This window comes from Mesocricetus auratus, unplaced genomic scaffold, assembly GCF_017639785.1.
Source record: "Mesocricetus auratus isolate SY011 unplaced genomic scaffold, BCM_Maur_2.0 Super-Scaffold_100018, whole genome shotgun sequence".
NCBI classification, from domain to species: Eukaryota; Metazoa; Chordata; class Mammalia; order Rodentia; family Cricetidae; genus Mesocricetus; species Mesocricetus auratus.
The window spans coordinates 44262251-44287065 of NW_024429199.1; the positions used below are offsets into that span (position 1 = coordinate 44262251).

The 24815-nt window shown below is 49.6% G+C and overlaps 1 protein-coding gene and 1 long non-coding RNA gene across 3 annotated transcripts in view; both read right to left on the reverse strand.

Moving 5' to 3' along the window:
- The window catches only part of Slc22a2 (solute carrier family 22 member 2), a 32007-nt gene extending 20642 nt beyond the window's left edge, over window positions 1–11365 (reverse strand). The window contains exons 1-3 of the mRNA XM_040728311.1: window positions 9931–11365; window positions 7035–7138; window positions 1784–1938 (exon numbers count right to left, since the gene is read on the reverse strand). Of these exons, the coding sequence (XP_040584245.1) occupies window positions 1784–1938; window positions 7035–7138; window positions 9931–10344 (673 nt within the window). The 5' untranslated portion in view covers window positions 10345–11365. The remainder of the gene's footprint in view (window positions 1–1783; window positions 1939–7034; window positions 7139–9930) is intronic.
- Window positions 11366–13660: 2295 nt separating this feature from the next.
- On the reverse strand, window positions 13661–17829 carry LOC110340121. 2 transcript variants are annotated; one of them, XR_002381905.1, is made up of 3 exons: window positions 17721–17829; window positions 15166–15306; window positions 13661–13950 (listed from the first exon to the last, which is right to left on the reverse strand). It is a non-coding gene; the product is annotated as an uncharacterized LOC110340121 (long non-coding RNA). The 2 variants fall into 2 exon arrangements; XR_002381906.1 differs by lacking the exon at window positions 17721–17829 and adding an exon at window positions 16084–16291.
- Between the last annotated feature and the right edge of the window lie 6986 nt (window positions 17830–24815).

Below are 24815 nucleotides of genomic sequence, written 5' to 3' on the forward strand. Positions count from 1 at the left end.
AATAAAAATATTTTTAAATTTTCAAGGATGAATGTAATCATATTTCACACAAATGTATGATTTTCTTCTTTATCAATCAGGCAGTGATAACTCAAGGCATGAACAAATGAATTAGAAAGCTGAGTTTGTGTCATAGATGATTCATACATAAATGAACATTTACATGCAAGTTGTCCTCTTACAGAGATAAGTGCTTTGCAATTCTGTTTATTTATGTAAAGGACTTAGAGACCCTTCAATGGGCTGGAATCAGCTAGTACTGGCTTGTAAAAAAATTCATTTAAAATTTTCAAAAACTTTGCAAATGAGTCGTTAAATACAAATCTATTTTGAAACCTTCGAGGTGGGAGTAGCAAAGGCATAGGAAGCAGAAAAATACATCGAGGACTCGTTATGCCCTTTGAGAAGCAAGTTCCCAGCCACCGTTTTATGTGGCTTTATTTATGCTGCATGTCTGCATCATGACAGGCATATGGGGTCTGTACGGAGGGAGCTAGGAGCTGTCTTCACATGACAGACATGCTAGAATTGGAATTTCACAAGCCATAGTGTTCACTTTAAAGGCCTCACAGGTCTGGGAAGGATTTTAATTATATCTAATCCAACAGATGAGCATGTTAAACCTACTTCTCTAAGTTACTGCAAACCATCTAAAATATTCTAAAATGACTGATTTAATTAAATAAGATGGTGCAGGTCTTCCACACATGCAAGTGTCTTGTCTTTCAAAGTGTCTGGGGTCCTGGATGATGCTTGGAAGATGTGGGGGTCAGGGTGGGGAGGAGTCACCAGGAAGACATCAAAGATTCAAGGACATCCTTGGGGACTTTTGAAGAAGTGAGTGGTAAGAGGTTGCAGTTAATGGCAAAATGTCCACCTGCATAATTGAATTCTACTCAGTATGTTCTAGAAACCAAATTATTGGTTGGATAGCTACACGTATTAAGTCCCTCATCAACCAACCACTCATTTTATGTCTTTTTTTGGAGGTGATAATGTTCTCTTCATGCACTGAAATACCCCAGATTCATATTACCAGGGATCAGGATGTAAGCCCATGTTCTGTTTACCTCTTGGCCAATGAAAGCTTCCATCTTATCCCTTAGTTCCAAAGTGACTGGTTCCCAAATGTGGCCAAAAGGACATGATCTAGGAGATTTCCAGATTTAGCTAGGGGATGATTTTTCACAACTGCTAGACAGACATGTGCTGTGGAAGTCAAGCGTGCTGTTGTGCCTCAAGGACCTTAGTTGTGACTCTGGCTGCTAGTGAGAAAAGTCTTCCCCTGATTTGACAGTTCACTTTCTATTTTTCTTTTAGTCCAGGACCCCGCTCATAGAATGGTGCTGCCCACAGTGCCTGGGTTAGCCTACCCCAGATAATCTCTTACAGGCACGTAAGGCCTTTCTCCTGGGTGACTCTAGCTCTTGCTGCATAACCAGGGTCTGCCACCATGCCCGTGTCCTCCCCTTCCTTGTGTGTGAGTTCAAGTGGTTTACTGGAATAGATGAAATACAGCAATAAATTCCCTTGCGTTCCAAGCATAGCTCTTATCGTGGAGTCTTCTTCCTGAATAGGTTTGGCAGGCTGGACTTTCTCTCCATATAACACCCCGGGGTCCAGAAACCAAATTTTCCAAGAAAGCTAAACTGAGTGGATTGATTGGGTGTTTTTTAAAACTCCTTAGGTGTGGAATAAAAAAAAATCAGTTCTGTCTTTTTCCTGTCTTTCCACCTGCCTGAAGGTCCCCGTGTTTACCCAGAAGCACGTCAAGCTGTCTTACTCAGGATGTAGCCAATTAGCCAGCCTGCTTTGCTGACCAGTCCCTGGAGCAAACGAAACACCAGCATCCAGGCATAGTTGGGGGAAACTGCCATGAGAACCCCGGAGGTAGCATTGATGAGGACAGTGACCAGGAGGCAGAACTTCCGGCCAAACCTATAGAGAAGAACCAAGAACGGGCGTGGGGTTAGGTGGTGTGTTAATTACTTCCCCTAGCACTGTGACACAAACCTGGTAACAGCAGCTCACAGGTGGAAGAAAGGGTTCATTTCAGCCTGCAGTTCTAGGGTGTAGCACATCACAGGGGGGCAGTCGGGGCAGCTTAAGGCAGCTGGCCACATTGCCTCTGCAATCAGGAAGCAGAGGGCAGAGGATGGCGGTGCTTGGCTCCCATTCTCCTTCTAGTTAGTCCAGGACCCCAGCTCACAGAACGGAGATACCCGCATCTTCCCTACCTCAATCCTCCAAGTCTATATAACCCCTCCCAGGCACGCCCAGACTTTTTATCTTCCAGGAGATCCTAGATCCCAACAAGTTGGCAGCATTATCCATCATAGTTGGATTCATGGAAGTTGGAGAAGATTCGTGCATGGTATCAAAATATGGTCAAAATCTGGGGTCAGTTTTTTTTAAATTTTATGTGTATGAGCATTTTACCTGCCTGCAGTATGTTTACCATACGCGTGCCTAGACCCATGGAAGTCCAAAGAGGGCGCTGTATCCCTCAGAAGTAGAGTTACGGATGGTTGTGAGCCACCTTGTGGGTGCTGGGAATTGAACCTGGGTCCTCTCTGCGAGAGCAAAAAGTGCCCTTAACTGATGATTCACCTGCCCAGTTGTCCCTGCCACTGCTTTTTAAACATGTGATCTGGGGATAGAATTCAGACCCTCAGACTTGTAGGGCAAGCGCTTTCCCTCCCGAGCCATCTCTCTAGCCCCTGAAATAGATCTTAGAAGACTGAGTTGTCGCGAGTGAGCCTGACTCCCAAATGGCTGTCTGTGTCTGCTTCATGATGTGATCTCTTTCTCCCACACAGTTCCTTCGCCATGCTGCTACCTGTCGCAAGATGATGCCAATGACATCCCCTGGGATGTCCAGAACTATCAGCTGACTAACGCCACTTCCTTTACAAAGTCACCCAGCCACAAACATCACATCATAGCGATAGAAAAATAGCTGGCTGTCCGAGTGCGGGCGTGGGGGGTGGTGCTCAGTTACTTCCCATCACGCCCTCCTGGTTGGGTTCTAAAAGATAGCCTCTGTTAGTGAATATTGTCTAATAGCTCATAGGAGACAGAGCTGTATCTAATACACATATAGCATGTGTTTAACTGAGGTCAGTGTTTGTCGTCAGGGTTGCACGTTCTCATGGTAACCCAGTACGCGATAGCCGCAGTCTCCTAATGTTGGACAGCTGTGTTCTAGGGAGGATCCCAGATATTACCTAGCCATCTGAAAATGATCCACAGCATTGTTAATGGTTACTCTGGGATGGTACTGTTTGCTGTGGGAGATCTGAAGTCCACGCTGTCTCTTTAGTCGTTAGTGTAAATTGCTGGGCCACAACGGCTTCAACTGTGTCACTGCCAGGCTCTGCATGGGCGGCGCCCCACTGTGATCTGTGACTCTGGGGCTTCAGGGTCAGGCTTGCCAAAGGGACATGCCGCTCATCCTTCCGTGCTTCCTCCCGTTTTCACCAGGCAGGCTTCTCTAACCTCCTGATGCTGTGACATGGCGCTGCATCACCTGCAAAGTTTATGCTCGAGAACTAAGCAATGAAGGTGTTTTAAAGGAAATCTCGCCACAGGGCTGAGGAGACAGCTCTTTAGGTGAGGATCTCGTGCCAGGCACAAGCACCTGTATTTGGATGTCCAGCATTACACACAAAGCCGGGTGTGGTGGCACCTGCTGTTGGGTGGATGGGGGAGCAAAGGCAGGTGATCTCCAGGGCTTACTGGCCAGACAGCCTGGTTGAAACAGCAAGCTTTGGGTTCAGTGAGAGACCCCCATTTCACACACACACACACACACACACACACACACACCTCGGTGTTTTAAGTAAATTCTGTGTATTAAGTGCATTCTGCGTGGGGCTACCTCCATAGCTGCTCTTGGCTACAAGTGGAGTATGGGCCATGGGCTGGACACACCTACATCCCTTTCCTCACAATTTATAATCTGTAAATATTGACTCAAGTGGCAATTCCTCAGCACCTAGTAGATTTGGACTCACGGTAAAGCCTCAGCGACGTTGCTTAAGGACAAAATCCTTTGGCTGGAAGAGGGAAATGCATTACTAACACCTCCAAGTAGGGAAACTAAATCCACGTTACAGAGACACTGCAACCATCCCAGTCAAAGAGGCAGGCAGTGCCTTTCTTTTAAGACACTTTGGAGGTCTGAATGAGTGGCTTGAGATGCCCTTCTTCCACCAACACACACACCATGGCCACCACTTAAATTACTTGATGAGGAACAGATGGAACCAGAGTGTCTGGGCACCAGTTTGGAGTGTCCTTTAGCTGTCTGCTGTCTAGGATAGAGCCCAGGATCTTCTTCATGGGGGGGTGGCGAGTAGGTGATGGGAATTATTTGGGAGCCTGGTAAATATGCAGAGCCTCAGGCTCACCCAGATGGATTGTAGCTTGACTTACAGCAGAATCTGGGTTGACGAATATGGTCATTAATACCTGGGAAGAGGTGCTTTGATTCCATCCTGCCTCGGTTTCCTTCTCTGTAGGTAGGCTTTGGGAAAACAACTAGAGAGACATCGAAAACCTTCAGGGAGGCAAAAGGACCAAGAGCTTTCTAGAGATTGCCTGCATAGGATGAGCTCACTTGAGGAGGAGGGGAGCTGGGGGGCAGTGTGTGTTGGTCTCTGGAATGTGCTGTGGGGAGGCGTTGGAGCTGGCCTCCTTGAGTGGGATGAGAATCATTAACTGGCTTCTGCAGCCTACTGGGTGAGGCTGTCACCTGTGCACATGGAGATCTGGTGTTAATGTCCACCTTGGTGTACCAGGGAGTGGACGAACCACCAGGAGCTGCCTCGCCAGTGGCCAGTGAGCGTGACTGGACCCTGGACCTCCTCATTAATGTGCCTGTCTTGACATTACGGGCAGCCTGTGAATAGCCACCCTCAGTTCTGTGTGATCAGGATAAAAATGAAATCACTTCCCCAAACACACACACACACACATACACACACACATACACAGACACACACACATATACACACACACATACACACACATACACACACACACACACATACACACACACACACCCTTCACAACCTCCCACAGTCAGTCCCTGGAAGAGCCTAGCCGGGCAGGCTGAGCAGACAGTTACAAATGCATTGTGAGTTTTGGCACAACGCCTCCACCTCCGTCCATCCTCCCTCCTGCTGCCAACGGAGCCCTGGGCTCTTGTAAAGTCAGTACATTCTTAGGAACCTTCAATTTAATCAAAGAAAGCTGTCACACATTTAGATTATAGTCACAGCAGAGAGATAGTTGGGGAGGCCCAAAATGGCAGTGAGTGAGCACGGGACTGAGTTGCCACATATTTCTGAGTCAAATATGTACTTTTACAGGCTGATTGTTTAATACGGCCATTATCGAAATTTAATGTACGCTGGTAATTAAATGTCATCAAAAAAGTGCAATAAACATAAAAATCAGATCCTTTCCTACTTGTGTTACTACATCTGATTATCTGGGGGCTATTTGCACCCAATGCATGTATGTGACATAGAAATGCTATTTCTTGCCATGTCTGTCTGTATATATACAGATGTATCATCATAGTATGCACACGAATACACAGGTGCCCACCATTGTGCTATTAGGTGACTGGCAATTAGAGTGGTACCGTCCAGGTCATAGAGTTTGAGTTCCTGACTTACAGAAGGCACTCTGCAATGGAGGCACTATGTATACTGTTATCACGGACTCTGATGGCCCAGGTATCTACAGTACTCCTCGGATCTCTGTTACTCTCTCTGTTGAGGACTCCACTTACTAGCTAAGGGTCATCTATGGAGCAAAGGAGTTTGTTATAAAGAAATTCCTTGACTTCGTTCCTTATACGCAACAGGTAAATGTAGCCCTCATCCTTTATCTAAGAGGAAGCTTCTCTCCTTAGCAAATGGAGAGTCTTGAAGGAAACTACAACTGGACACAATGCCAAGTTCAATGGGTTGTGGGGCACCCAGCCCCAGGGGTTACACCTGCAGCACAGCTCCCGCATCTGTGCCTGGGGAACAGAGGGAGAGGCCTGTAAAGACTGTCAGAGCCGGAGAACCAGGAAGTCTAAAGTCTGCTGTGTGACGGCCTCTTAGAAATGGCTGCAGAAACAAGACATGGGCACTGACAATATCAACACACATGCTAACTCGGAAAGGGGAAACTCTCGCAGGGCCCATACCTAGACAAAGAGCTATAAGCAGCAAATGCCTGGTAAGAGGGTGAGAATTTCCCAGGGATGAACTCCTTGATTGGTTATCCAGGTCAGCCCTGAAACCACATACAGACGACAACAACAAGCAGGCTATATTTATATATTGTTCATATGTATGTATATGTATTTTGTATATGTGTGTGTAACAATAATAATCAAAGAAAAAGAAGAGGCTGTCAGTTCAAGAGTTGGGAGCATTGGAGGGAGAAGAGGGGAGGGGTAGAAAGGGAAAAATAAATGAATAAATAAAATGCAAAAATATGAACATTAAAAAGAAAACTTTTGTACAGTGAGCAGGAGTCCACAATGGTGGGTACCCAGAGCCAGAGCACAGCTTGGACACTACAGACACTGAATGTGGACAGACAGACAGACAGACAGGCATAGAGCCTACTGATGGGGTCTCTGCTGTATGAGAATTAGCTGGCCTGGATGGAGCTCCCAGCTCATGACCATGTGGGAGACAGTGAGGCCAAAGAATAAACTGAGAATCACAAGTGGGATTAAGTCATTTGTTGCCTCTTCCAGGACCGAACTGGTAGATAGCCCATAAGAAAAGAGCCTTCCTGGTGGTTGAAACCTTGCCTGACCTCCAGAGGATCTGAGAGTAAAACATGAGTCATCGTTATCAAAGCAGCTGAAAAAAGCCCAGGATTATGAGAGTAACCAAGGCTAGGGTGGGTGGGAGTGAGTGGTCTGTGTGTTTGGGGCAAAGAAGGACTCGGGGTGGGTGAGCCCAAGCGCTGTCTGGACCTGTAGGTTACTTAAAAAGCCCTGCAGGTGTCTCACCTACCTGTCTGCTAGGTAGCCAATCCCGACAGCACCGATGAAAAACCCCACGTTTACTACGGACTGAAACAGGTCCAGCATCCAGGAGTGAGCACACACTAGGTTAAACTGTCCAGAGGTGGGGTGTGGTCCAAGCCGGGAGAGGAGCAGGAGGGAGAGAGGGGGGAAGATGCTGTTAGAATCTTGTTAGACTCAGTCCAGCCCAGAGATTTCTTTGAATAGTCTGAACTGGGAGTTCCTGGGAGCTCCAGGAGTTCAGCTAATTAGCGCGTGGTAGTTACTTGAATATTTCTTGAACCGAGTGCCAGTAACCCAGCTGTTTCCTAACCCATGCTAATTTTCTATATGCCAGCAACAGATTTTCCCCTGGAATCCATTTAACATTCCATCTGACAGTGTGAGTCCAGCATTTGGCTCTATCAACTGAAGTCAAGTAGTGGCTTGACTTACAGGCAAGTCTGTCTTCTCCCTTCTAGTTGAAAGACACAGAGGCGAGTGGAGGTAGTCACATGACATACCTGTACAGCTAGGGACAGTGAGCTTTAGGCATCTGTTAGCTGTCTTTTATTTTAAAACAATAGGGGGACTTCCAGGTGTACTCCCAATGATCAATACATTTTGGCTGATTTGCTCCAAAGGCAGGTAGAGGAGGGTGAGCAGTGCTGGCCAGCAGACAAGATACGGTCTTTTAACCTCACTCTGCCATCTTATTCTGCAGCCTGGTGCATAAGCCAGTTCCCCCACTCTGGCCTCAGATGACTCGAGTCACTCTGCAGAGCTGTTTTAGAGTGGCATGATGTCTGTTCCAGATCCCCAGACGAGGCTCCTTCGCTAAAGGCTCAGGACCCAGGCGGCCCTTTCCAGCTGCTGAATTGCTTCCTCTGTGCTTGCAGGACAATTCCATAGTAAGTTTCCACACTTGCCTTTCTCTTCGGGGAATGAGGCTTCACTTAGATCATATGTATGCGTGTATATGCTTGCGTTCATATGTGCATAGGCATGCACATGTGCCAGAGGCAGCCCTAGCCATTCTCCTGATTTTTTTTTTTTTTTATGGAGATGGGGCCTCTCATTGGTCTGAATCTGGCCAACTAGGTTTGGCGGGCTGGCTAGCAAGCCTCAGGAATCCACCCGTCTTTGCCTCCCAAGTGCTCCCAAGTGATCACACGCACACACCTGGCTTTTTTTTCCTACGGGTTCTGGACATTAAAGTCAGGTCCTCAAGCTTACAAGGCACGCAGTTCACCTACTGAGCCACCCCCTCAACCCATGCCTGTATCTTTTAAACCACTTTCATTATCATTGCGTGTGTGTGCATATGTGTGAGTGGGTGCGCACGCGTCACTGCACGCGTGTGGAAGTTAGAGGACACTTTGCGGACCTGGTTCTCGCCTTCCTCTTTCCCAGGGGGTTGGGGCTGGCTTTTGGTTGTCAGGCTTGCATGGCAAGTACTTTGGCCCCTAAGCCACCTTCCCTGCCCCTGTGACTCTACATTTTTTTTTTCCGAGACAGGGTTTCTCTGTGGCTTTGGAGGCTGTCCTGGAACTCGCTTGGTAGTCCAGGCTGGTCTCGAACTTACAGAGATCCATCTGCCTCTGCCTCCCGAGTGCTGGGATTAAAGGTGTGTGCCACCAACGCCCGGCGTGACTCTACTTTTTTTTTTTAATTTTTTTATCATTTTTTATTTTAATTTTAAATAGCTTGTTTTACATGTCAATCCCAGTTCCCTCTCCCTCCTCTCCTCCCGCACTCCCCTTCCCCCCTCCCTCCCACCCTACTGCCAAATCCTTCCACATAGGGGATATCTAGAGTCTGTCATTTTACTCTTGATAGGGTCCAGGCACTCCCCTAAGAGTCCAGGCTGAGAGAGCATCTCTCTTTGTGCTATAGGCACATGAAGACAGTTTGTATACCAGGGATAGACACTGATCCACAGCTCAGGGCCCCATAGGTTGCCCAGGCCTTCTCACTGACACTCACATTTGGGGGGTCCAGATCAGTCCCATGCTGGCCTCCCCACTGTCGGTCTGGGGTCCAAGAGCTCTCCCCTGTTCAGATCAGCTGTCTCTGCTGGTTTTGCCAGCCCATTCTTTGCCAATTTGCTCATCACTCCTCTCTCTCTGTCACTGGGTTCCTTGGGTTCAGTTCAGTGATTAATTGTGTGTTTGCCTCTGCTTCCATCAGTCACAGGATGAAGGCTCCCGGATGGTTATAGACATCAAGTTCATTATCAGGAATGGGCATTCGAGGTGGTCCCTCCACTATTGCTTAGCTTGCCAATTGGTGTTATCCCTTTAGATCACTCGAGGTCACTCTGGTGCCTGATCTGTCTTCGATCCTATGATTCCCTCTTCCCCCTATTCTACCCCCACCCCCTCAACTTCCTGTTCCCCCATGACCAACTCCCTTCCTCTTCACCCCCTCTCTTCTTCCCAGGTCCCACTCCCCCACCCCTCACCGTGTTTTAATAAAAATAGTTGTCCCACAGTCTAACCCCAAAGCTTCCTGTGGGCACTTTGACCACACTGAAGATGAACATATATCTCTGTTAGCAGAGCATAGGTCAGGGAGGGCCACACTCCTTTTGGTGGCCCTTGCGTGGTGTGGTAGAAGCACGCCCGCATCCGTCATCGTTTTCCGACCTCCCGATGTGTGTTTGCTTGTTGCCTGTTGCTGAGATCCGCACATACCACATCACCCCTGTCAGCATCCAGGGAGTTCTCACTAAATACCTCAGACGAGGGAAAGGCTGCATGTTTTACCAGGAAACTAAAATTTTATAAGGCGTATGAGTCCAAAAAAGCATGTCCGGGCAAGTATAGGAACCGTGTGTTTCCTAGTTCTCCTGTAACAAGGTCAATTATTGGCTTTTTTCCATCCTGATTCCTAAGCTCACTTACCTCGGTGACGATGGAGGAGCCAGGAGTGTCGTACACCCAGCCGTGCCGGCAGGGGCTCAGGGGCAAGTGGCTCCTGTTGGCCGCCAGGCTGGACAGGGGGTCCACACAGCCAAGGGTGCTCTGGTTCCAGTCCACCTCGTACTGCATGCACTGGCTGAGGAAGGAGGCCCCGTGCGCAGAGCCCGGGCCCGGCACGGTGTAGTTCAGCTCCTCAGCCGGGCTCCAGCCACAACGCTGGCTTAGCTCGGCCACCCCAGGACTCCGGCAGCGGTGGTCAGGGGTGAAGCCCAGGAAGACGATGCCCACGTAGATGGGAGTGAAGGCACCTGACAGCAGAGCTAAGAGAAAAAATGTCTGTTTCTGGAAAAGGTGGAATTCCCCTATGTGTTCTAGAATATCATCCACCGTCGGCATGGTTCCTGGAGGCAGCTGGTCCTGAGGTTTCGCCTGCAGGACTCCAAATGCTGCTGAAGGCGGCCACGGTCAGCTCAGGACGACTCTTGACCAGGAGTCAAAGGGTGAGCGTTAGTTTACTTTAAAGAGGGACCAGCCTTAGGGTCAGACTTTCCTTGGGCAGGCCAACTTCCAACCACACCTCTCCAACGGGAGAAGATCTTGCTGCCCGGAAATGCCCAGAGCAGGCCCTGGAGTGTGATGTGTTTACTGTAACCTCATTCTCTGTGAGTCCGTCCTGCACTACAAACAATCCCTTCTCTGTATCCCACGGGGAGAAATCCGAGTCCCTTAGCATATCACAGCTGGTTAATCTTTCCCCAGCACGTGAAGTGACCTGAAAATTAATACATCCTCATGTCGCCTACACAGCCAGCCTCTCCTACAAGGTGTGACAGAGATGGCTTATGCATTTGGTTATGCATGCCCAACGCAATGTGCACCAGGGTCTGGGGTCACCTCCGAGCCCTCAGCGTGTTCCTGATGCCTCTGAAAGCAATGCACTTGAGTGGCGTGCTGTGGCGGTTTGCTTTGATTTCCCTCAGACTGAGTCACTCTGCCTTTTCAAAGGGTTCGTCCCAGTCCTTCCAACCCCGACCTGTCCTTCCTCTTCATCCACTTGTGAGGAAAGAATAACACATTTGTCACACATATAGGTCAAGTGCTAACGCAAGGCATGGGCGTATTTGTTCCGTTGTCACTTTTCTGTTGTTCTAGGTTATCACGTCTGTGTTAGGGGTTGGGGATGCTCCTTTAGAATGCTGGCGAGGGCATCCAAGCACAATGGAAATAGGCAGCGGTCTTTCCTGCCGGGCAGAAGGATCTCGGGGCACTGTGATGTTACCTAGCAAAGCAGAGAAGGGTGGCCTGCTGACAAAGCTGCATGATAAAACAGGAATGCAACCTCTGTCTATCTGTCTGCCTGCCTGTCTGCCTGTTTCCCCCTGTCTGTCTGCCTGTCTGCCTGTCTATTTCCCCCTTTCTCTCTGTCTGTCTGTTTCCCCCTTTCTCTCTGTCTGTATGTCTGTCTGTTTCCCTCTTTCTCTCTGTCTGTCTGCCTGTCTTTCTATTTCCCCCTTTCTCTGTCTGTCTGCCTGTCTGTTTCCCCCTTTCTCTCTGTCTGTCTGTCTGTTTCCCCTTTCTCTCTGTCTGTCTGTCTGTTTCCCCCTTTCTCTCTGTCGGTCTGTCTGTCTGTCTGTTTCCCCTTTCTCTCTGTCTGTTTCCCCTTTCTCTCTGTCTGTCTGTCTGTTTCCCCTTTCTCTCTGTCTGTCTGTCTGTCTGTTTCCCCTTTCTCTCTGTCTGTCTCCCCCTCACTCTCTTCCCCTCCTTTTGCTTTCCTACCTCTTTTCTCCTCCCCCCTTCCTCCCACTCCTCCTCTTGTGTTAAATCATTAGTGGGCATGGCAGGTCAGTCCAAAGGCAGTGACCCATGGCAGGCCTCCTCCCTCAAGCTGCTGGCTGGACATTGGTGTGGATGCCTGTGACAGCCTCCAGTGGCCTCCAAAAACTGCCTGGGCCCCTGAAGCCCCTTGGCCATCTGCTGAGTGAGTGGGTTCAGAGCCATTTAGGGATTTCCTCAGTGGTGTCCAGACATCCTAAGTGAGTACGTCAGAAGCTGAGGCCACGTCTATTAATCACTGGGCAGCCTGTGGGAGTGGGCTAGTTACAAAAGCAACTATGATCGTCAAGCCTCCCTCTGTATCTAGGGACCAGACGTGGTCCTGACTGCCTCCTACTAGGAAATTCACAAGCACTCACACCTGTGATTGACTCATGGGTACGGTCCATATCAGGACGCCAGATCTTCATGCCCGTGAGCAAGAGGCCTCCAGGTGAGAGTCAAGGCGAGCACCCCGTGCCAAGGAGCGATGTTGAAATCCATCCTGAACTAGAGGAACCATCAGATAAGGCAAGCGCTCAGATCACTTACGGGACCGGCTCCGCAGTCATTCGACACGTTTCCACTGAGACGTTAACACAGAAATAAAACACAGAGCTGGACAGCTGTAAAATCAATGCTATTTGGTGACAGACTAGAGGACAGTCGAGTCATAGAGGTAAGCAACAGTTCCATGGTGCCCCATGGGGGAAGCCACCACTAGGAGCTACCTCAGTGTTGGGCATTTCAATCTGGGCATCTTGCGTCCTTGTCACGTTATTTGTGGGCCATTTGCATATTCAGAAATGTGACCTGAGGGTAATCTTGGGTGTTGATCATTTAATCCACACAAATGGATCATTTCTCGTAATCAATGGCAGAAGTATTTCTTAATCATCTATCAGGTTCCTTGTAACATAGATAAAACGTTGTCCCCAGGTTTCTGTCCTCTGTCAGTACTGCAAGTGACGGCCTGCAGTCATGCCAACCTCAGTTTCCCCAGATTCTCCACACCAGAGGGCAGGGCTAGTCCGAGAAGGAAGTTAGAGTCGATGAGGCCTTTCCAGTGGCCGGCCAGGCCACAGGCACTGGAGAGACAAAGGGCACAGCATAGATAGGAGGGCGTGGGGGTCACTGGTCACACAGGCTTCAGGAGATGGTGTCTGATATCTTGGCATCTATGCGCCCCTTAGCCACTTGTAGTCAGCCGAAGCAAGGATGATGGGAACAGATGTCCTCACAGAGACAGAGACTGTGTCATTCATCATCACAGCAAACAGCGTTGACACCAGAGGGCTAAGTCGGGTCAGGAAGGACGCAATAGTCCAGCTCTGGCCCCATATACAGCCATGTCACCAGGAACGCTCTTAACATCCTCGGTAAACTTGGTGGCCCCACCCGAGTCAGAGCTGATGTGTGCGACCACACGGGACTCAGCGGTTGGTTTGCAAGTCAGTAGACATTCAATCCCACACTCCACCCTTCCTCTCTCTCTCCCGTCACACCCGCCCCCTCTTCCTCCAGGACTATCGCAGCCAGGTGAGCCAGCAGATGGGCACAGCCTCTGACTCAGAACTATGGACTCATTAGGCTGTCGGGTGTGACTTATGGCTGGAGGAAGCTTCTTTGTGGTGTATCAGGATTGATCTTCTAGAACTTTCCACTCACTGGCACATTATTCTCCCAATGCAGGCTGAGTAAAATGCTTTCCTATGTGGAAGTTCCACTAGCTGAAGCCCTCAGAATCTTGCTTCTCCAGAGCAGGCATTGGTGCTTCTCCACAGCCATGTAGCAGTCACGGTGCAGCTGTAGGGTAGCCATGGTGGGGTGGCCATGGTGGGGTGGCCATGGTGGGGGGGGGTAGCCATGACATGGCCGTGGGGCATCTGTGGGATGACTGTGGGGTGGCTGTGGGGTGGTCTTGGGGAAGCTGGTAGGTCGGCCATGGTGGGGTCGGCTGTGGTGTAGCCATGAGGTGTCCGTAGGGCCTCCGTGGGGCGTCTGTGGTGGGGCAGCTGTAGGCTGGAATCTGCCTGTCTCCACCTCCCCAGCGTTGGGATGACAAGTGTGCACCATCGCATCTGACGTTTCGTGTGGGTTCTGAAGTATGAACTCGGGTCTTCATGCTTGCACAGTAAGCACTTTGCTTGGCCATCTCCCAAGCTCCTGACACACTTTCTCATTGAGGTACTACAGCAAAAAAAAAAAAAAAAAGAATAATTTAGATGGGGAAAAAGTTCCCACCTGTCCATATTGTATTCAAAGTTGAAAAACCCCATTTCTCTGGTCCATCCATAAAGATGATTTTGAAGAAAAAAAAAACTCCCTTTCTATATTTAACGAATGCCACCGAATATGTTTTGCTATAAACAAAGGCAATTGTCAGTTTCTTTTCCTATTGCTGTAATGAAATATGCTGACATAAACAACTTAAAGAAACAAGGGCTTATTTTGGTCAGGGGTTCAGTGCATCATGGCATGGTGACAGGGATAGGAAGCTGGCTGGTTACAGAACCCCAGATTCAGAAAATGACTCTTGGAGATAACAATGGCCAGTAGACTAGGACTCTTGATGCGTGACCCCTACTCACTGAGGTACCAGTACCCTTGGTGCGTGACCCCTACTCACTGAGGTACCAGTACCCTTGGTGCGTGACCCCTACTCACTGAGGTACCAGTACCCTGGGTGAAGACCTGACTTGGGCTAGAATGTGACAGAAACTTTTTTGTGCTTTATGAAAGTGAGGGCGTTTACTTTGTGTAAAGAAGCTGAGTTTCCTTTGTCCAGATGTTTTTATGGAGATAGAAATCACATCTGTCTGCAGGAACATTTACCCTACTTGGTGCTGGAAACTCATGCCCAATGACAAACTCCCAAGGAAACTCATAGATGGTAAGGTAAGGGCATATGGAATCCAGGTGGGAGCTTCTAGGAAAATGGGGGATGTTTGGACAGGCTCTGTGTGGAGCAGCTATATCCCCTTTACCTGCTTTTGTTATAGGGATGGGCGTTGCACCTGACTGGTCGCTCGAGTCCACCACCCTTACCATATTAAGCAGACATGCCTGAGCTCCACGGTGTTGGCTAGGAGCTAGGGTGCTGGTGTAGACAAAGTCTGTGTGGTGACCCTTTGTAGAGCATTGTTGGGGGCTTAGGGCCAAACTCTGCATCTCCCAGCAACGACGACCGGACTTTGCTGGACAGGGTTAGCTAGCTTCCCGTGAGACATTAATTGAAGCTACTGTGAGCATTGAAGACTCATAACCGGAAACACCCACGATGTCTTGGGTGGTGTCAGAGACATTTTCTCCTAGGGCGGAGGTACCCAGGGAGTTCCACAGGAAAGAGTAGCCAATTGGATTTCATGAAGGCAGAAGGGAAACAGAAGCACGGAGCACTCCCACCTCAGGACTGACTGGGAATGCAGTACTCAAGCGTCACTCTGACGGTGCTCTGCATACGTCTGTCAATCAACCATCTAGGAGCTTCTTAGTTCACGGGTGCCAGTTCCAGGGTGAACAGATGACATTTGGATGGGCATCACTCTAAAGACAAAGCAGAAGACAATTAAGAAAACAAACTATCCTGATGGGCTGCATTGTACGTCCAAGAATTCAGCAGTGGTAAAGGGCCTGTGTTTGGGTTTTACAGCCTTGTGGGTGGAGACCAGTGGCCAAATGGGTAATCTAACAAGAGCTATTTATATGGCACACAATCTAATTGGAATTATCATGGCAATGTTGTGGGGGTATGTCAAAATAGAACATGTTGGTGCCCATCAGAAGAACCCCCTTCCAGGCTCAAAAGGTACCCGTGGCCCACAAGCAGACATCATTGTGTGTTCTCTTATGGTGACTACCTAGTCCCTGAGATGAGTTTAATGCTGACAGCCCCAGCAAGGCCGAGATTCAGTGAATGAGAACACGTTGGTCCTGTAGCCTCTGAGGCACAAAGTGTGGATAAGAACTGTACCGTCTGCCGCCAAAAGACGGGACGTTTGATGGCTCTGGGTAAGACACTGGAAAGGGTTAGCAAGTCTGAGAGATACTAGAGATACCCTAGGGGCTACAAGTGGGTCTTGTCCAGGAGTGGACCCTGACTCTGGGCTGCACTTCACGTACCTCAAAGACGCAAGTACTCAGAATGTTACTGGGAAATCACAAGGGGAGTCAATGCACCGACTTGAGAAGTTAGTCCTTTATTTCAGTGGGCAGAAAGAAGGCCATCCTCCTGCGAGTGATAACTTGACAAAGCAGCCGCACAGGCAAATTGAGACACTGATTGCTTAACATAGGGAGATGAGCTGAAGGGCTGGCTCGCACCTTGGCAAGTGTGTGCTCACACACAGCGTGAGTGCTGCCGATGGGCAGTCCCCGCTCGCTCATCCTCCGTCTCTCTGGGATACCGAAGGAGGATGCTAGCCTGGCTGTTGTTGCTCAGGATGAGCACAATGTTGTCGTGAGCATGCCGCGGTCTTCCTTTCTTCCTCACGTCACGCCAACCGTAGAGTGTTTGGGTTTCACCACGGAGTGAGGGCTGAAAGCAAACATGGTGCCTAAGCAGCTGTCTAGGCAGAGTCTCTCAGGGCCCGGTGGCTTGGGCTGTGCTGTGCCTGCACCCCCATCTGGCAAAGTCTGAACCAATGCTGAACATGACTTCCTAGTCTGTAGGGCACACGCGTCATTAACTCCCTGCTCATGCCCGCCCTCACCTCGGAATCGGAGTGGATGGGTGGGAAGCCCCTCCTAGACCAGGATCACTACCTACAGTCCAGACCAGCACGGATCCTAATGGTCCCTTCACAGGTGGAAAGGTCTGGGTATTTAAAAAAGTGATATCTGGGGTTGTAGCTCAGCAGTACGTAGGTGTGAAGCCCTAGTTTAAATCACAAGCACTGAAAATAAAACAAAATCAAGAGTAAAAACGAGAAATGTTCATGGCGACTGCAGGCAAAGGAATAAGTAAATGGATTATGTAAAGGAGAGCCCATACCTCGAGACTGGCCCTGAGTGGGAGCTAAGAGGTTAAGCTCAGTGGTTAAGAGCACTGGTTGCTCTTCCAGAGGACCCGGGTTCGATTTTCAGCACCCACACGATGGCTGACTGCCTGACAACCATCTGTAACTCCTGGTTCAGGGGATCCAATGCCCTCTTCTGACCCCTGCAGGCACTCCACATACCAGGTACACATACATACAGGCAGGCACAACTCCATACACACAAAAGGTAACGGAACCAAAGGTGGTACTGTCTGGTAGCTCCATCGCACTGACACTGAGAGGGGGACATTCTACTGAGATCACATCTGCTACGGGAGCATGGCAATGTAGGGCAAAGGTCTGCAAACCTCAGGAGACTTTTACACCTGCTTTGATGGACTGGACTGTAAAGCGAAAACTGTACGAGCTTCTCATACAGTGTCTATCTTGAGCTGTAGATCATTTTACCATAAAGAGTCAGTGGTTTTGGATCAAGAGTGGACTGTGATATTATAATACATAAAGAAATATTAGGCTGGGAGGTGTCTCCGTGGGTTAGGGTACCCAAGTATGACTTTCCAAACCCACGTAGGGCAGGATCATGGCCCGATGACCTTCCCCAGCTGGATCTGGGGTTAACTCCATCATTGTCAGAACCACCCTGTGGAAAGTGCTGTGGGCTGAGAGAGTAGAGCAGGAGGAAACAGCGTGTCCTGGACCACCCACCTTGTAACTGGGGTTCCCCCTCTTTTAAACCTGATGGGCAGGGGACACTCTATCTCTCTCAATACTCCTTTCTACAAAAACAATTTCTGTTAGAAAGCTTTTTAAACACAGTCACCATTAAGGAAAAAAGAGAAGGATAGGTTACTGTTACATTCCCTCCAAATAGTCACTGAAGTTCTGATCTCCAGCATTTCAGGATGTGACCTCACTTAGAAACATGGATGGCACAGACCTAATTAGTTAAGATGAACTCACGTTAGAGTAGGCGGGCCCAGTCCAATGGGACTGGCATCCCTCCCGGAAGAGAACATTCACGGACGGAGGCAGAGACTACGTGATGTGGCTACAAGCCAAGGAAAACCAGGGGAGCCCAGCCGCGACCAGAAGCTGCCAGAGGCAACCAGGGTGCCCCTGCAGGTGTGAGAGGTGGAGATGGCCTGCCAACCATGACCTCAGACTGCCCTGTCCAAGGGCACGGAGATGCCTCTGTTGGCTTAAGCTGCCCAGCTGTGGCGTTTTGTCACAGCAGCCGCAGGAAACTAACGCACCCACTGAAAGGGATCCACAGTACCCAGTCTTGGATCTCTGTTGCGTAAGCGAAGGGAGCTCCTTTCTGCTGGTCTACCTGTGAGAGTTTCCTGAGCGCTCACAGTGTCAGCGCTCTGCTCGTGAGGGTAGAACCTGCCATGGTCGGAATGTTGGTATCGTCCTAAAACTTCACCTGTTAGAACTTGTGGGTGCTCCTTGACTGGGGGCAGGGGCTACACCTGGGATGGTAAATTCTGATTATCTATAACTATGACTTCACCTGTTAGAACTTATGGGTGCTCCTTGACTGGGGGCGGGGGCTACACCTGGGATGGTAAATTCTGATTATCTATAACTATAACTTCACCTGTTAGAACCTATGGGTGTTCCTTGACTGGGGGCAGGGATTACTCCTGGGATGGTAAATTTTGATTATCTATAACTATAACTGTGCTGAGTCTGTCTAGCGTTAGGGTAAAAGAACATGTCAGACACAGGAGATGCTCAGTCAGTAAAGGGCTTGAGCACAATCGTGAAGACACAACTTGATCCCCAGGACCACATGAAGAGTCTGATACAGTGGCTTGTAATCGAGGCAGGGACAGGAGGTCCCCCTGTGTGAGTCAATGACCCCAGGTCTTAGGGACAGACCCTGTCTCAAAACAACAACAAACTAAAACAACGCCCCCCCACCCCAGGAAGGGGAATGAATGATACCTGAGACTGTCCTTTAGTCTACCCACACATGGTCACACACATGTGAGCCCCCCCAAGGTGCATTTAATACTCAGATAAACCCATCATAAAACTAAAACACTAAGGTGGGGTCATCTTGCATCAGGGGCTGTTCAGTTTGAGAGGTGAGAGCTTCAGGAATCTGCCAAGTCCTAAAGACTGCACTCTGGTGACTAATAATATAGTAGTAACAGTACCACGGAGGTTCCTGTGTGTCCTCGGTTCTGCAGTGTGAGTCTGGCACCCTGGCCTTGGGCCTGTAGGGAATAGATTTTTATCTTATTTGCCTCTAGACAAGGACTGTTGAGCTAAATTCTTAGTGCAGAATGAAGGAAGGCCCAGAGAGGGCGGGTCACGTGACTTAGACGGCACAGCACCTCTCTCCTGTCCCCATGAACAACCTGCCAGGTAGCATTTAGTCCTCTTCGAATGATGCCCTGGGCTCAGACTCCCAGCGGAGCAGAGTAAGGAAGCCTGTCCCAGAAGATTGAGTGCAGACCACTCGTGCCGTTGGTCTCCTGCGGTTCACCTCTAGCTTGCTGAAGAACCGAGATTTCTCGACATTTCTGTGTTTCTGTTTGTTTGTTTGCAATTGATTCAAAGATACCCCCACACGCCCCCACCCCCACCCCAGGCTCACTCTCTCCTTTAGGACAGTGTCTGCTTACTTTGCAGTCTTGTGAAAACACAAGCCCTTGGGCCAGGCCCAGAGGGTTCTGTGTGTTTGATGGTTCTCTGTGGTACTGGTGATCGGGTGACCGGAGGCTGGCCAAGCGGTAAGTGGATCCAGGCGCAGCCTCTCTCCTTTGATAACGGGGAGTAATCTGTGTAAGGTTAAGGTTCACCTCGTGTAAACGCCCCCTTTTACTTGTATTTTCTTCTGGTCAGTATACTCAGAGCCCTAGGGGGTTAAAAAATCATTTATTTGAAACCCCGTGGTCCTGTCAATTTGCCTCTAAACCATCGCGAAGGCAAACAAGTGACAGCAACGAGAGAATGAAGCTAGGGCTCTAGAAGGTTCTTTCGTGGCTCCTCCTGCTGATGCCTACGAAGCTGTCTCATCTGCAGGTCACCCAGGGTCACCGGGGAGGCTTGGATGCTGACACTTCGCAGACCTGCTGACACTCCATCTGGAGGCCTGTGCCTGGGGAAGACCACCGAGCCAGCACATAGCGGTGACATTCAAGCTCTGCTCAACCTGTGTCTGTATACCAGTGACGAAATTCACAACTCGGCTGTCCCCCGGGGCTGCTAGTGTTTGTCTTCCGGGATGGATTCTTGTGGTGGCCTGTGCCAGGGGCCACAGCGAGTCCTTCTCCCTGCCTGGTGTCGATGAGCGGCATCTCTGAGGGACAACTCAGGAATGCTGCTGACGCTATGATCCAGCTCAACACCCTGGCCCACTTGTTCCAGGACCCACGTAGGCATAAGGATCTCAGCTGCCGCCGGTCAGGAGCAGGAACCAAGTTCCCATGGTGCCAGCTGCCTGTTTGTGGCCAGAGGGTTCATAAACCGTCAAAATTGGGCAGAAGCCAGAAATACCCACAGGGTATAGAAGTGAAACCAAGCCATGGGTATCTAGTGGCTGCACAGGGTTCAGACCTTTGCTCTGGAACACTATCTTCTGCAGCCTTACGGGAACTGTGTTCTTGCAGAGGCTGAACACTCCCGCTAACATACCGACTCCACGAAGGCAGCCTGGCCTCCTGCTCCTCATGTAAAGTGCCAAGAGGGTCATCACAGGAGCCAAGGGGAGCCTTTTGACTATGTCCAGAGCTCTTGGTTCCAGTCATGGCTCTGACATTTTTTTGTTTTGTTTTGTTTTGTTGCTTTTTGAGCTGGGACAAGTAGCTTGGTGTCCAGGGGAAATCCTTATTTGTCTTGTGGCTTCTGGGCTGCTCCCAGGGCGTGAATGTAAGGTGGGGACACTGGGGATGCACCCCCCACCCCAGAGCTCTGTTTCCTCCTGAGACTCTAGCCAGTGTCTCAAGCCACTCCCTAGCTCCCAGGACTCTGGTAAATCAGGTGGCATTATAGGGCCCCAGATGTGACTTAGCTGCTTTCTTTACTGAGGAAGGAGTTGCTGCTCTAAGAGCTTAAACAGTGTACCCAGTCTTTTTTATTTAAATTAGAAACATGCTTGCTTCACATGTCAATCCCAGCTCCCTCTCCCTCCCCTCCTCCTCCATTCCCCCAATCCCATGAAGGTGAGGCCCTTCATGGGGGAATCTCCAAAGTCTGTCATATCATCTAGGGAAGGGCGTAGGCCCTTCCCCATGTGTCCAGGCTGACAGAGCATCCATCCATGTAGAATGGGCTCCCAAAGTCCATTCAAAAGCCAGGGATAAATACTGATCTAGTACCCAAGGCCCCAAAGATTGCCGAGGCCTCCTCACTGACACCCAAGTTCAGGGGGTCTGGATCAGTCCCATGCTGGCCTCTCAGCCGTAAGTCTGGGGTCCATGAGCTTCAGGTCAGCTGTTCTATGGGTTTCACCCACCCGGTCATGACCCCTTTGCTCATCACTCCTCCCTCTCTGCAACTGGGTTCCAGGAGTTCAGTTCAGTGTTTAGCTGTGGGTGTCTGCCTCTGCATCCATCAGCCACTGGATGAAGGCTCTAGGATGGCACACAAGGAAGTTGTCAATCATATTATCGGCATCCAGTCTTGTAAGTCCTGAGAGCAGGTGTCAGCATCTGTGACTTCCATTTTGACCTGTTTTCACACTGAGACAAATGGCCACGCCAGCCCTCCTAGCTAAGGCAAACAAATCAGCTGCTCTCTACTCTGGCTTTGAAAGTGAGGTCAAACATCTTCTTTCCCAAGATGTGGTCTTGCCTCTCCAGCACCCTCCCCTCCCCAGCACCCTCTCCTCTCCAGCACCCTCTCCTAGAGGCTGAAGGCAGTAACCACTTCCAAGCTGGCGTGGATGGCTGAGGCCTGGGTGAGCGGGCTCTGAATCATGGAAGGCAGACCTTCTCAAACGATGTTCCCACTCAGCATGGCCTTTGTACAAACCACTTTAGCCAACACCCGAAGGCCTCTCTATTAGTTGCCAGAAAAGATCTCAATTCATTTTATTTTCTTTTAAAAACGGTATTTTCACTGCTACCAGTTTTCAGGAAGGTAGCCAATCGAGGGGATCTTTGCTGTTTGTTTGTTTGTTTGTCTGCTTGCTTGTTTTGTTTTGCCTGTTTGTTCCTGAGCTTGAAATGTCTCCACTGAAAAGTCTTTGCAAAAGTGAAATTGCATTCAGAGTTTCAGCTTCCGGAAAGATGGTCTTTGGAAGCAAGATCGCAAGTTGGCGTAGCTGAATTCTCAGGTAACGGCAGTTCCACTCTCCAAGGCAACTTTGGAACCTGTTCTCGCACACCCATGCCAGCAGATAGGCAACGTTGGACAGCTCGCCTGCTTTCACTGCCACCTGCTGGTCTAAGCCATCCCAGGCTCCAGTGGGTAGTGCAGAGGACGCCTGCGTGCCTGGCCTCCCCACTGAACTTCCTGTGCCTCCAAGATCTGTTTCCTTCCCATCAGGCAGAGGGAACCGCCCTGCTCCTCCTCTGTGGCTCTCCTTTTCACTCAAGTACAAGACGTGGGCCATCAGGATGAAAGTGCTCATCGCACACAGAGGACAGAGCCAGGAGACTCCTGAGACTTGTTCTGACTCCAGACCTGAACTGTGGCACAAATGTACCTGCAGGCGTGCACACGCGTGTGCACACACACACATGCACATGCACACCCATGCATACATGCACACACACATCCATGCACACACATGCACATATGTGCATTTATACATGCATACCCACACAATATCCACACACCCCCACACCACACACACACACCTCACACACATACACATAAATAAGCACACCCCCCACACATGCACACTTGTACATACATACCCACATAATGTCCACATCCCCCCACACCTCACACACACACACACATACACACACACCCCTTACACAATACACATAAAGAAGCACACCCCCACACTCACACGCATACTGATACGCATATGCACACCAGACACACATAATAATAATACAGTGTGAGGAGTGAGGCTTGTGAAAATCAAGAAGGCATAAGGAATAAGACTTTGGTGGTCGGCCCGCTTCCCCACCTCGCTCCTTCAGACACTCATCTGCCCCATCCTTTTCCCGGGGAAGCTCTCCCCTCTTATCCTAGCTCCCTCAAAGCCCTTGTCCTCCGTGTTTCCTCTGCCAGAAGGCCCCTCTCTGGCCTCGGGGTCTCCTCAGCAACCCCCTCCTTCCTCAGACCCTCAGCCACTGTTCACCTTACTCTGGTTTATCTGCAGGCACTTCGGATCATTTCAAGCACTTCTTAGATACTTGTCCATTTCCGGTCTCCCTCCATTAGAAGGCAGCTCCTCCAGAACACGGGTGTGGGCTCTTTTGCTCACTGCCCAGAGAAGCGCCTAGCACTCAGTAGGCGCACCCGAAAATATTTAACTGATTTCCCTTAGCACTCAGTAGGCACCTGTGAGTATTTAAATGACTCCACGAGTAAGTCTCCTCCAGGGCAGGACCCACCGTTCTGTGTTTTGTTATGGCTGTTAGCTTCCTCTCCACTGTGATCCATCCGGAGGCACCATGGAGATGCGGGGAGGTGGGGGGTCTCAAACTTTGTGTTAGGTTTAAGGACAACAACCCTCAGATGTGTAAACGATGAGAACCAAACAGCACGCGTGTCAAGGGAAGTGTGCTTTTTTAAATGGTGTCATTTAACTTCTGGGGACTTGGCCGTGGTTTTCCTACCGTTGACGTATATCCCTCCCCACTGCGGCCAGAAGTGTGTGACCAGAGCACTGTGAGCTCAGTGAGACTTACTTTCTAGAATGTGACTATCTTGGGAAGCATTCTGACTGTACTATAAAAAAAGGGTGTGGTTTTCTCCTTGTGGGGGGTATAGATGGCCAATAGGCCACTCTAGCAGCGCGGCCCCTGTGACCCAGCTCCTTCGGCTCCTGCACACTTGGCTTGTCACTTACTGATCTCTCACTGTAGTCACAGGGCCTTGTCCCCTTCACGTCCGCTGGTTTTTGCTTTGTGGTCTTTGAAGCTCTGTGGTTATGTACACAGAGTTTCAGGGTTCTTTTACCCACTTAATTAATCAACCCTTTACGCTAGGGAAAGCGTCTTGACTCGTGGTTCTTGCTTGGTCTACGTTTTTCTTTGCTGGGCAGAAACGCCAGGTTCTTTTGTCTAGTGCTAGCATGCCACAACTCTTTGCCGTCCTTTGCCTGTTAGCTTGGCTTCTCTTCCTTTCTACTTTATCTCTTTCTTATAAGCAGCGTTTAACCGGGCTTCGTCTCGCTGACACACTGACACTTTGTATCTTTCCTTCCTTTTAACTGCTCCCACTGTCTGAGTTTCTTTCCCCATGGCTGTGATACAATACCGTGAGAAAAGTTACCTAGGGGAGAAAGGCTTTACTGTCACAGTTCAGGGGGTACAGTCCCTTATGGCGGGATGGGAGGAGCCAGCAGCGCCTGGGCACACCCGCCTGAACTATCTTCGGGAGCAGAGAACGGCGAATGCATTCAGCTGCTTGACTCCCCTTCTTCGCTTACACACTTTGCTAACAGTTTATCTTAATTTTTAAGAAATATTTATTCACCGGGTATTGGTGGTGCATGCCTTTAATCCCAGCACTTGGGAGGCAGAGGCAGGCGGATCTCTGTGAGTTCCAGGCCAGGCTGGACCGACAGCCTCCAAGACAATACAGAGAAACCCTGTCTCGTAAAACCAAAAAAAAAAAAACACAATTATTCGTCTCTAATAAATGTGCATGTGTCTGTGTGAGTGCGTATGTGCACATGTATGAACATGTGTGTGCACACAGAGTAGTCATTTCAGTGAGCAGAACATGCTCTATCTAGATTTTATGTTAGAACTAACCAGATGAGTCGGTTGTGGGTTTTGTTTATCGGGTAATAGATGCAAATACTGGACAGATGATGGGAATGGTCCCCTCAGCCATCCCCCACTAGCATTCAGGCACCCCTTCTTCTGTGTAGGGAGAGGCTCCCCTATCAGCTGAGGTCCTGTTGTTCCTGTG